General features: G+C 41.9%; 1 protein-coding gene across 1 annotated transcript; it reads left to right on the top strand.

The window, feature by feature from the left end:
- Positions 1–462: 462 nt before the first annotated feature.
- gpat4 (glycerol-3-phosphate acyltransferase 4) lies at positions 463–10,136 on the top strand. The gene is made up of 14 exons (XM_058412601.1): positions 463–637; positions 1,843–2,278; positions 2,702–2,771; positions 3,222–3,513; positions 4,327–4,401; positions 4,864–4,953; positions 5,271–5,364; positions 5,441–5,556; positions 6,254–6,309; positions 6,392–6,477; positions 6,906–7,034; positions 8,372–8,451; positions 8,697–8,823; positions 8,954–10,136. The coding sequence occupies exons 2-13, from the start codon at positions 2,111–2,113 to the stop codon at positions 8,803–8,805; spliced, it is 1,365 nt and encodes a 454-aa protein (XP_058268584.1). The 5' UTR covers positions 463–637; positions 1,843–2,110; the 3' UTR covers positions 8,806–8,823; positions 8,954–10,136.
- The last annotated feature ends 2,911 nt before the right edge of the window (positions 10,137–13,047 follow it).

The following is a 13,047-nucleotide window of genomic DNA, read 5'->3' as shown; positions in this document are numbered from 1 at the left end:
ATATATATACATATATATATAAAACACAGCTATATTTCATATTTCTATTAGTTATATTCTGTAACACCGCCTGTCCACTGTACTGAGCGTGAGCGAGACTAACACTGCGCATGCGCGTTGTAAACCCGGCTCGCTAGGCTTACATCGTCACGCACATAGAAAGTGAGTTTAGCGAAATGTGTCAGAGGATATGTGATTATTATTTATATCTGAAAATGCCAGACAAAGAAGAGTCATTTATATTGATATTTTATATCACTTGAATACGTAAGAAGTTTATAGAATGTAACAAACTAGTATATATATATATATATATATATATGTGTGTGTGTGTGTGTGTGTGTGTGTGTGTGTGTGTATGGCAAGCCTTTAACAGGTTTTATATTTGCACATAAATAGAGTTAGACCGAACAATAAAATTATACAGCATTTCCCGATTGTGTCTTTTATTTTATTCTTTCCCCACTTCCGGCTTCCGGTTTGTAATCGCGATATTGTTGCTACGTTCTTTACCGGTTTGCTTCTCTGTATCTTGCAGATCAACACGTTTTCTTTTCAATTAGATCAGATTTCTAAACACGAGATTTATTCACTAGAAGAAGAACCGCGTCGCATTGCTCATATGTGCTTAAAACTGGTGAGTTTTGTAAATGCTGGATGATTATAGACTTGAGAAATTAGCCAGCTGCTTTATTAACCGCCTTTAGCTAGCGAGATCTTTTTTTATGGGTTTAGCTCGCCGCTAACTGTTATTTTGTTTTACAGCAAACCACTACACTGAACTGCTGTTCTAATAACGTGGTTTAGTTCAGTGTTTTATTGTGTTTTAGCTTATTAAAATGAACAAAGTGCTGTTTCCTTTTTCTAACCTTTATAGTTAGTTGAGGTTTGTTACATTCTATAGACAGACAAAGCCGGTTTGTGAGACTTCTTACGCATTCAAGTGGTATAAAATATCAGTATAAATGACTCTTCTTTATCTGGCTTTTTCAGATATAAATAATAATCCCATATCCTCTGACACATTTCGTTAAACTCACTTTCTATGTGCGTAACGATGCAAGCCCTAGCGAGCCGGGTTTACAGCGCGCATGCGCAGTCTTGCTCACGCTCAGTACAGTGGACAGGCGGTGTTACAGAATATAACTAATAGCTGTGTTATAAAGTCTGTTAGATTATTGTTTTGCTTTTCAGTTGTTCCATGCGATTTTATTTGCTTTATGCTGACACACAGGTTTATTTTAGTTGCTGACTAGTCATTAGAGACTGTAGTTTAAGCTTTAACTAGTCTGATGATTGCTATTTAAATGAAACTCCACTCTGAGGCACATTAAACGTGTTTGTATTGAAATATTCATGGTGTGTTTGTTGATTTTTGGTGCTATTTTGTATTCGGTGTCTAAATTCCTGGTGTCTAAATCTCTTTAAGTCGAGGTTAAGTCTCACTGCACCACTATCAGCAGACAGGAAAGAAAGACCGAAAGAGCACCACGCACTTATGCATTCACACCTCTTAACCAACCCACCCAGTGGAATGTTTTTGGGGTCAGGGGAGGAAACTAGAGAACCCAGAACCCAGAGGGACTCACAAGAACCCATTGGGGGTACATGCAAAACAACTGCACACACCACTATCAACAGATAGGAATCTGTTAACTGATGACAACTCAAGAAAAATAAACCGCAGTATAAAATACACCTAGCACAGCATTGCAAAAAACAAAAATCGCATATACCAACAGAGTTTAATTTTTCTGTAATTATTGTCCAAACCATGAATGGATCCATCTCTGTATCATATTTAACATGATGTGTTTGCCCTTTTTCATTCTTGCCCCACAGAAACGTGAACGTGGCGGACTTCCGGTTCAAAGAAAAGACTCTTTCTTCTAGGGAGAACTATGGAATAAAAAAAAGCATCAGACGCTAAATGTATAACTCCTTAGCTTGGAGTTCGCCTCCTGGTGTCCTGAATAAGCAGACCTGAGGTTGCAGGTGTGCCCATGAAGGCCTTGTTTCAGCGCAGGCTTCAGAAACTGAGGCTCTAAAACACGCAGTACAGTCTGCAGTCCCTGTGTGTGAATGCTCGCTGGCCCGGGTCTCTACAGCCATGGAGTCGTATCTTTTCCCCTTCGATGGGCTGATCTGCATGCTCCTGGGCATCTCCTTCACCGTGTGGTTCACACTCCTGCTGGTCTTCATCATCGTCCCTGCGGTGTTTGGCGTGTCCTTTGGCATTCGCCGGCTCTACATGAACACACTGCTGAAAATATTCGAGGTGGGCATTATGATGGCAAAAGTGTGATAAATCACAGAAGTCTTGCTTCACAAGATTAGTTTAAGATAAGCTGTGTGTGAAGTATAAACTGATTCATTTATCAGTAATTTAGTTAAGCTGTGTGTTAACGATGAATAAACAGCGAAAGACCAAATTGCTCTTTTGAGTCATGCCAAATGTACAATTACTCATGATGTATGTACATTTTAAGCTCTCATATGATGCAGATGTTTTTCCTGTACTGGATGTTTCCTGAACTGGATGTTCATGAATATCACATTTCTTGTGTTCAGGATATGGTTTGATAAAATCAACCGCAGTGTTTAGAATTATTCAGAATCAGCAGAAGAAACAGCTGTTTTAGTCTTTTCACTCTTTATTTTTTTTCCCTAACTGTTGGTTTTTTTTGTTTGTTTGTTTCAGTGGGCCACGCTGAGGATGGAGAGAGGAGCGAAAGAGAAGAACCAGCAGCTCTACAAACCATACAGCAACGGTGAGATATTTATCACTACCTCTACACTGTAAATGATGCTCATCGTCACTCCCAGCACTAGAGCTAGAACCAGTCACACCAGTTCAACTTCGGTTGGGTGTAGCGTCTGTGCATTACAGTAAGGTATAGACATAGATTAAATTATTGTCCGGGTTTTACCGTCTAAAGACGATCAGAAACACAATTGGTGCTGGAGCACTGTGATCTCTATATCCACTGAACCAAAAATAGAAGCACTCATATAAAGCTGTCATCATGCCCGGTCACCACAATATCTGAGTCAGCAAATATTTGTTTTATGCCACAACATCAGAGTAGTGATACGCTTCGTAATGTTTCTATTAGCTAAATCAGGATTGCACCCAGATGCAGGGTGATGTATTTAACTTAATAGTGTCATGCGATTTGTTTGTTTAATTTAGTTATCTTTTAAATTTTCCATCTTCTCAGGGATCATAGCAAAGGAGCCGGCGTCTCTGGAGCAGGAAATACAGGAAGTGAGGCGTGTGGGCGGAGCCGAGGCCGAGTTCGACATGTCGGACATCTTGTTTTTCTGCCGCCGCGGGGTCGAGAGCATCGTGGATGATGAGGTGACGAAGCGCTTCTCAGCCGAGGAGCTAGAGTCGTGGAACCTGCTGACGCGTAGCAACTATAACTACAATTTCCACAACATCAGCACACGTCTGACGGCGCTGTGGGGACTCGGCATGCTCATCCGCTACGGCATCCTGCTGCCTCTCAGGTAGGGTGCAGTGCTCAGGGACAGAGACATAGGATGGAGAAATTGTCCACTTGTTACGTGCTTGTGTAACATTGCCAAGCCATCTAATGCTCTTGGGTGCTCAGGTTAGTGTGGCTGTATAGCACATATAAAATATCTATATACACAGATCAGGCATAACATTATGAGCACTGAGAGGTGAAGTGAATAACATTAATGATCTCCTCATCATGGCACCTGTTAGTGGGTGGGATATATTAGGCAGCAAGTCAACATTTTGTCCTCAAAGTTGATGTGTTAGAAGCAGGAAAAATGGGCAAGTGTAAGGATTTGAGCGAGTTTGACAAGGGCCAAATTGTGATGGCTAGACGACTGGATCAGAGCATCTCCAAATGTTCCTGATCTGCAGTGGTCAGTAACTATCAAAAGTGGTCCAAGGAAGGAACCGGCGACAGGGTCATGGGCGGCCAAGGCTCATTGATGGACGTGGGAAGCGAAGGCTGGCCCCTTTTGGCAGCAAAAGGGAACCAACACAATATTACGCGGGTAGTCATAATGTTATGCCTGATCGGTGTATATCTAGTATAGGAGTATGTAAAATGCATGTCCAGTGCGATTCAGTTGCACTACACAGACTATGGAATAATGCATCATACACTTTAATACATGCTTCTGGGGAGAGCTACACCTGCTGTGGCTCATTTGATGTTGTTGTGGGTTAAGGTGGATAAATAGTGCACAGTATTTGAACAGGGTTATTTATTAAGGATTAAGAGGACACCATGCACCTTCATCAGAATGAAAAGTAAATATTGTTTGTGTGATTGAATGCAGGGTCACTCTGGCTTTTACCGGCGTTGGGCTCCTCGTGGTTCTCACGTCACTCATCGGCCTGCTCCCAAACGGCGGGTAAGTCCATTTGTTTAATTAGTGATTGACGTTTTTCAAGATTCCATTCTATAGAATGTAGAGTTCTTATTGCAGTTGGATGTGAACTGTAAAAAGAACAAGACTGAAATGTAATTAACTTTAATAAAGCTAATAGCTAGCTAATGGGAATATCTTTTGTGTTATTCATACCGTTCATGCTGATGTCACCGTATGGGACTGTCTAAACCCAGATAATGATGGTCTCAGTAGAGATAACACTTTTTCAGACCATGTTTCTGTCACGCTTGTTAGTAGTTTTGTAGGTGCTGCTTTTAAGTGTGTCTAGAAGTTTCTACAAGCGGCCCACACAGCTAGTCGATACACTATACAGAAAGCGCACGGTGTATAAAGTATAGATTATAGTTCACAATGTGAGGCAGTGTTTATGAAACTGTAGGGTGTGCCATGCTCAGTGAGAGGTGATGTGTTTGTTTCTGGCAGGATGAAGAATTTCCTGAGTGAAAAAGTTCATCTGATGTGCTACAGGATCTGCGTTCGCGCTCTCACCGCCATCATCACGTACCATGACAGGTAGGTCCATCTCTGTATTTAATATTAGTATATAATAGATTATCACAAAGCTTTCAAATAAAGGATTTGGGACACTTTAAAAAAAAAAAGTGTTGGGAAATAAATAGTCTTTCACTTAAATATGGGGCTGATTTATAACTTGCTTTTTGAAGTGCACTGAATTTGTTTAGTTAGAAATAGCCTTTTGTGTTAATGTACACATTTCCGTAATTATATCCTTCAGCTGTTTTATGAAAGAACATTTAATGTGGTGTTAAAAAGGTCATTAAGGTTCGTTTTCTGTTCCCCCCTAACATCTGACGTTTTTCATTCCACAGTGAAAACAAGCCCAAGAATGGAGGCATCTGTGTGGCCAATCACACGTCACCCATCGACGTCATTATCCTAGCCAGTGATGGCTGCTACGCCATGGTAACTCTCTTACAACTTGTGTTTGTCATGCTTATGGTATTTTTCATGTTCACAATAACTGATGTGTGTGTGTTAGGTTGGGCAGGTCCACGGTGGCCTTATGGGCATGATTCAGAGAGCGATGGTTAAAGCCTGTCCTCACATCTGGTTTGAGAGATCAGAGGTTAAAGATCGGCACCTAGTGGCCAAAAGGTAAAGCTACACAAAAAAATGGTTGTAACCTAATACACAGGACACCACCAAGGCATAACATTATGACCACCTGCCTAATATTGTGTTGGTTCCCCTTTTGCTGCCAAAACAGCCCTGACCCATCATGCACTGTGTATTCTGACACCTTTCTATCAGAACCAGCATTAACTTCTTCAGCAATTTGATCAACAGTAGCTCATCTGTTGGATCAGATCACACGGGCCAGCCTTCTCTCCCCACGTCCATCAATGAGCCTTGGTCGCCCATGACCCTGTCGCCGGTTCACCACTGTTCCTTCCTTGGACCACTTTTCATAGACACTGTCCACTGCAGACCGGGAACACCCCACAAGAGCTGCAGTTTTGGAGATGCTCTGATCCAGTTGTCTAGCCATCACAATTTGGCCCTTCGTCAAACTCGCTCAAATCCTTACTCTTGCCCATTTTTCCTGCTTCTAACACATCAACTTTGAGGTCGAAATGTTCATTTGCTGCCTAATATATCCCACCCACTAACAGGTGCCATGATGAGATCATCAGTCTTATTCACGTCCTCTCAGTGGTCATAAAGTTATGCCTGTTCAGTGTATGTTCATGCTGCTACATTCACAAGCACAAATTCATAACCTAGTGAAGATGATGTTTATAAGGGATATGAGTGGATGGAGAGAGAGAGTTTTTTGTTTGTTTGTTTATAGACTCAGTGATCATGTTGCAGACAAAACCAAGCTGCCCATCCTCATTTTTCCAGAAGGTAATAATTAATCAAGCACCATTTAAATAATTGCTTTTCATTTATTCATTGCCAACCGGATATATACTTTTTTTTTCCCCAGGCACCTGTATTAATAACACCTCGGTAATGATGTTTAAGAAGGGAAGCTTTGAAATCGGATGCACCATCTATCCAGTGGCTATAAAGGTGACTCTGTGACATCTTTGTGTCATCGAACCCTTTACATACCACCATGTAGTGCACATGCATATAAAAAAATGGCTGTGTCTCAGATTGGACACAAACTGGGAGAATATGGGGTCTAGAAATCTTCATGTCTTCTGTATTGCACTGTATATGGGGAAGTGAATCCTCTGTGTGTGTGGTACTCCTCTGATTCCCTGCACTCTGTTTTCCCTGTTGGCTATGTCAATGTAAAGTGCACTACACAAGCTGTTACTATTTACCTGGTGTAGTTCACTAACATATGGAAGCATAACACAACATTTCATCTTTAACTCTCTTGTTCAGCCCATGTCTCTGGTTCAGATTTTGTCAGGACATTAACAATTGCAGTCCCCACTAACTTTCAGATCTGCAGTGATTAAATGTACTTGTGTGTGTGTGTTTTGCAGTATGACCCAAGGTTTGGAGATGCCTTTTGGAACAGCAGTAAGTTCGGGATGGTGAATTATCTCCTCCACATGATGAGCAGCTGGGCCATCGTTTGCAGCGTGTGGTATCTTCCACCCATGAGCCGAGAGGTGAGTTTTAACGTCTACGCTACACACACTCGACTATTGTTAATAGTTACACACACTCTGCTTATATCCTGTCTGCCTGAAGCCCAAGGGTTTTTTTTTTTTTTTTTGTCAGCCTGCTTCTGAATTCTGAATGTTGCTGCTGGTTTTTTTGGTCTGCAATTAAATGTTGTCCATTTTTATGACGTTACATTGTGGAGTGTAACTGAGATATTCTCCATCACTCGAGCATCAACATCCTAGCGTTTGTCCCATGCAATGGCAGGGTCCGCTGTTTGTAGCAGATCAATTGATCCGCATGATTTGGCACAGGTTTTACACCAGATGCCCTTCCTGTCGCAACCCTCCCATTTTGATCCGGGCTCGGGACCGGCACTGAGAATGAACTCAGTGGCTGGGTCGGCGGCCAAACCTGGGCCGCGCCAACGAGAGTGCAGGATCCTGCCTCTGGACCACCAGAAGGCCATTTTTATAAATGCTTTAAAGCAGTAAACTAATGTTAGTACGTTTTATACAGAATTATATCCGAATCCATTTTCCACAGTTCTGAGTCAGTTTAATATTTTTATTTCCGTTTCATAACGATGACACGAGCTGTAGTCATTCATTCAGCGCGGTTTATTTATTACAGCTGTGAAGAGAAATCATACAGGCTTCGCTTCATGTCCTCGGTCTCCCACGTCTCGTATCTCTGCCCTCCATAAACGTCTTCATCTCTACTTGCACTGAGTAATGCACTTTGGTATTTGCCATTATAAATAAACTCACTTCTCACTACTTTCCTGTATTCATTGGTCCTGTAGGTAGGATACCAACGTTTACACAATGTTTTGCAATTAGTTAAGCCTCACTACTCCTGGTGCTACAATGCCTTTCTTGTTCTTTGCTGATAAATTGTTGATAAGCCCGTGCTTACCCTGCTGTACAGTCACTTTTTCCACACGGTGGAGTTTTGACTCATGATAATGGGCATTACAGTGTGGTAGTATTATTAGAAGTCAGGAAGGGCTTTTTGTGTAAGATAAAGTTACTTTCTTCCTTAGCACGGTTATTACTCTTAGTCTTTTTCCTCTGAGCTCTTCTGGTTTTTGTTTTTCTTGCAAACGTGGCACTGTGAGGTTTATGTTATGTTAGTGCCAAGCTCATGCTTTTTGTGGTTGGCAAACTCCAGTAACGTCTGGAATAGCACACCTCCACAAGAAATGGGAAATAGAGTGTGCCTTGTTCTATATGATGTAATAACATTTTGTAATTTAAACACTATGGTTAAGAAATTCTAAGTTTAAATTCACAATCAAGGAACTGTTTATTGAAAATATGTTGGTGCTGTGTGTGTGTAGGAGGGTGAGGATGCTGTGCATTTTGCTAACCGGGTGAAGGCCGCCATCGCCAGGAAAGGAGGTTTAGCCGATCTGTTATGGTAACGCACTCCCACACACAGGAAATTTTAATTCACGTCCTGAAGCCTGTACTGTACTGCAGACCTTAACGCAAGACTTAGGACCAGCAAATAGCAAAATTAATACAAAATAGATTTTAGACACTGAATCAGTACTCAGAATTTTATTATGTTTTACAGAATTCCTAAAAAATGGTAAAATCAGTAGTTAGTGTTACTGTCCCCACTGATGCTGACGACTGAGTAAATCTGTCTGTTTGTCACAGGGATGGAGGGCTAAAACGGGAGAAGGTGAAGGAGGTGTTTAAGGAGGAGCAGCAGAAACTCTACAGTAAAGTCTTGGTGGGAAACGGTGAAGATCGAAGTCGCTCCTGATCGATGACATGCTGCCTGGTAATTCAGACCAAACTAATCAAACCCTGAGACTTCCTAACAGAGCCTTAGTAGTGCTAATGCGATGACTTGATGGTAACATGAGCAATATCATTATTTTTATTATTAACAGTTACATATGTGGTTGCAGATTTCAAGCAGACCTACTGACTGTGCCCAGAGCGCAGGATGTTTCTGAACTACGGCACAGACCAAAACCGGGCCAAGATCGAAGCCTTGCTGAACTCCTCTGCAAGATAAAAGCCGAACTGAAATAAAATTGAAATGAACAGATCTCATCCAGCAAACAACCTCGGCTGAACGAAGCAGATCAGAACTGACCGGAGTCAATGGATCCTGAATTGATCAAATCCGATCTGGAATGGAACAGAATCGGATCGGACCGAACAGAAACAAACCAAATAGAACAAACTGGGGACAGATTAAAAAAAAATCTCAGCTAAACCACTTACAAGAAAACTGAATTCAACCGAAACAGATCTAAATGGATCAGATCCAAACTAAAGACTAAATGAAGCAAATTAATATGTTACTCATTCATACTGAACTAAAGGAATTGAATTACTCAATTGTTCAAATTGCACCGTATTAACTGGATTCAGACAGAATGACGGAGCTGAAGAGAATCAGAAGAATCTGGACTGAAAACGAACTGGATTTTGAACTGAATTTGCTGAATTGGATTTGCTTGCTGACAAACTTCAGAACTGTTACTTTGCATACTTTTCCACATGTCCATACAGTGCCGTTATATTCATTCACTTTCCTTGGAACTGAGTTACATCTTCATTTTTTATTTATTTATTGTTCTCATTTTTTTTGTGTCGTCTGTTACAGTAAGGACATGTTTACTGTGTGAATACATATTTTCTTCCTGCAGGAAGAAAACGCGTACATGTGTGTCTAAATGTCTTGCTTTCTTTATTTCTTTTAAAGAAGAAAAATTTCAACGATGAGCTCTCAAGCTGACGTTAGGCAAAGTGTGTGCTTTCACGTTTAAGGGTCTGTTCACTTAAATGTGTATCATTATATGCTGATAATCTGATATACGATATAATATGCTTATTAAACACGCACAATATTATCGTGGCCACTTCAGAACGTTGTACGAGTGTGTGCTGTTCAACAGACACCATAAGATTTAGGGTCTCCTCTGGTCTCGTTTGAGCAAAAGCAATCCTGTAGTCATGTGTGTATTGGAGGAGAATGAAATTAAAGGAGAAAATTAATCATGATGAAAGTTATCGAATTCTGTTGAACCCTGTCAGAACGGTCTGCTCTGTTTCTCATTAAATGAACATCTTGTATTAATACTTCTGTGTACTGAGTGTTTTCTATTGGAAAATAATCTTAATGGATGTCTGAATCCTCACACACGGCTCTGTCGAGTTAATTTATCTCTTAAACAGGCTTGTGTGCTTGGCTAAACGATCCCCATAAGGCATAACATTATGACCACCTGCCTAATACTGTTTTGCTGCCAAAACAGCCCTGACCCGTCCTGCACTGTGTATTCTGACACCTTTCTATCAGAACCAGCATTAACTTCTTCAGAAATTTGAGCAACAGTAGCTCGTCTGTTGGATCGGATCACACGGGCCAGCCTTCATTCCCCACGTCCATCAATGAGTCTTGGTCGCCCATGACCCTGTCGCCGGTTCACCACTGTTCCTTCCTAGTACCACTTTTGATAGATACTGACCACTGCAGACCGGGAACACCCCACAAGAGTTTTGGAGATGCTCTGATCCAGTCTTCTAGCCATCACAATTTAGCCCTTTATCAAACTCGCTCAAATCCTTACGCTTGCCCATTTTTCCTGCTTCTAACACATCAACTTTGAGGACAAAATGTTCACTTGCTGCATAATATATCCCACCCACTAACAGGTGCCATGATGAGGAGATCATCAGTCTTATTCACTTCACCTCTCACTGCTCATAATGTTATGGCTGATCAGTGTATATACACTATATTGCCAAAAGTATTCGCTCACCCATCCAAATAATCAGAATCAGGTGTTCCAATCACTTCCATGGCCACAGGTGTATAAAATCAAGCACCTAGGCATGCAGACTGTTTTTACAAACATTTGTGAAAGAATGGGTCGCTCTCAGGAGCTCAGTGAATTCCAGCGTGGAACTGTGATAGGATGCCACCTGTGCAACAAATCCAGTCGTGAAATTTCCTCACTCCTAAATATTCCACAGTCAACTGTCAGCTGTATTATAAGAACGTGGAAGTGTTTGGGAACGACAGCAACTCAGCCACGAAGTGGTAGGCCACGTAAACTGACGGAGCGGGGTCAGCGGATGCTGAGGCGCATAGTGCGAAGAGGTCGCCAACTTTCTGCAGAGTCAATCGCTACAGACCTCCAAACTTCATGTGGCCTTCAGATTAGCTCAAGAACAGTGCGCAGAGAGCTTCATGGAATGGGTTTCCATGGCCGAGCAGCTGCATCCAAGCCATACATCACCAAGTGCAATGCAAAGCGTCGGATGCAGTGGTGTAAAGCACGCTGCCACTGGACTCTAGAGCAGTGGAGACGCGTTCTCTGGAGTGACGAATCGCGCTTCTCCATCTGGCAATCTGATGGACGAGTCTGGGTTTGGCGGTTGCCAGGAGAACGGTACTTGTCTGACTGCATTGTGCCAAGTGTAAAGTTTGGTGGAGGGGGGATTATGGTGTGGGGTTGTTTTTCAGGAGCTGGGCTTGGCCCCTTAGTTCCAGTGAAAGGAACTCTGAATGCTTCAGCATACCAAGACATTTTGGACAATTCCATACTCCCAACTTTGTGGGAACAGTTTGGAGCTGGCCCCTTCCTCTTCCAACATGACTGCACCAGTGCACAAAGCAAGGTCCATAAAGACATGGATGACAGAGTCTGGTGTGGATGAACTTGACTGGCCTGCACAGAGTCCTGACCTCAACCCGATAGAACACCTTTGGGATGAATTAGAGCGGAGACTGAGAGCCAGGCCTTCTCGTCCAACATCAGTGTGTGACCTCACAAATGCGCTTCTGGAAGAATGGTCAAAAATTCCCATAAACACACTCCTAAACCTTGTGGACAGCCTTCCCAGAAGAGTTGAAGCTGTTATAGCTGCAAAGGGTGGACCGACGTCATATTGAACCCTATGGATTAGGAATGGGATGTCACTTAAGTTCATATGCGAGTCAAGGCAGGTGAGCGAATACTTTTGGCAATATAGTGTATGTATATTTATGTATGTACTGTGATTATACTTAGATTTCCGATACATATTTAAGCATGATTTGCTGGCATGTCATTAGCAGTGATTAAGAAGACGTGAAATATAGCAGCAGGTGCCTTTTGAGGCGCTATAGAAGTAGATGGGCTAAGCAATGGTTGTTAAAAGTACAAATTAATTACACTAAGCATGACAAACAAAAGCATGACATTTTATAGTCCAGCTAAATACAGTATCAGTATCAGTCATCTTGGCGCTGGAACTGTGTTCTTTGTCAGCTATAAATTTCATACTTAGCTTCTAAGATTATAAAATGAGCCTATTGAGAGTTCAGGGTTTGCTAGTGGATTGATGGAGGGACCTTCATTCTCCCCCATAGGGGGCAGTACAGACACAGGTTTTTTTGTATAATTAAATGATCAGCCATAACATGGAAACCAATTACGCCTGGAGAGATAAACAATGATTATTACAGTGGCGCCTGACGGGGTTGGGGGGGGGGGGCTATCTTAGAAAGCAAGTAAACAGTCAGTGTGTTGGAAACAGGAAATCGGGCAAGGATAATGATCTGAGTCACTGTGATATGAGAAAAATTGTGATGGTTAGACAAAAGGGTTAAAGCATCTCCAAAACAGCAGTACTTGTGAGGTGTTCCTGGTATGAAGTGATTAGTACTAACTAAAAGTGATCCAAGGAAGAATAGCCAGTGAACCATTGACATGGTCATGAGCACCCAAGGCTCACTGATGCACTCTGGGAGTGAAGGCTAGCCTGTCGATCGAGCTACTGTAGCAGTGATGTGCTAGCCACAGTGTATGAGGCTGCATAGCCTTTTATTGTGGCCTGTGTCAGAGCTGTGAAAGCAGGTATAATTAAGACAAATAATGTGTTCAGTGAGCTCTTTAGATGGAGGTGTGACTCATATGTGAGTTATTAAGTTCAGGTTTGTTTTTGTCTGCTTGGCAGAACCGCCCTAATGGGGAGAGTATTTTTAGTGACCTTAAACAATAAC

The sequence above is a fragment of the Hemibagrus wyckioides genome, linkage group LG16 (genome assembly GCF_019097595.1).
Source record: "Hemibagrus wyckioides isolate EC202008001 linkage group LG16, SWU_Hwy_1.0, whole genome shotgun sequence".
In the NCBI taxonomy this organism is placed as follows: Eukaryota; Metazoa; Chordata; class Actinopteri; order Siluriformes; family Bagridae; genus Hemibagrus; species Hemibagrus wyckioides.
The sequence above is the reverse complement of the archived record's forward strand: the minus strand, read 5'-3'. Positions and strand labels throughout refer to the sequence as shown.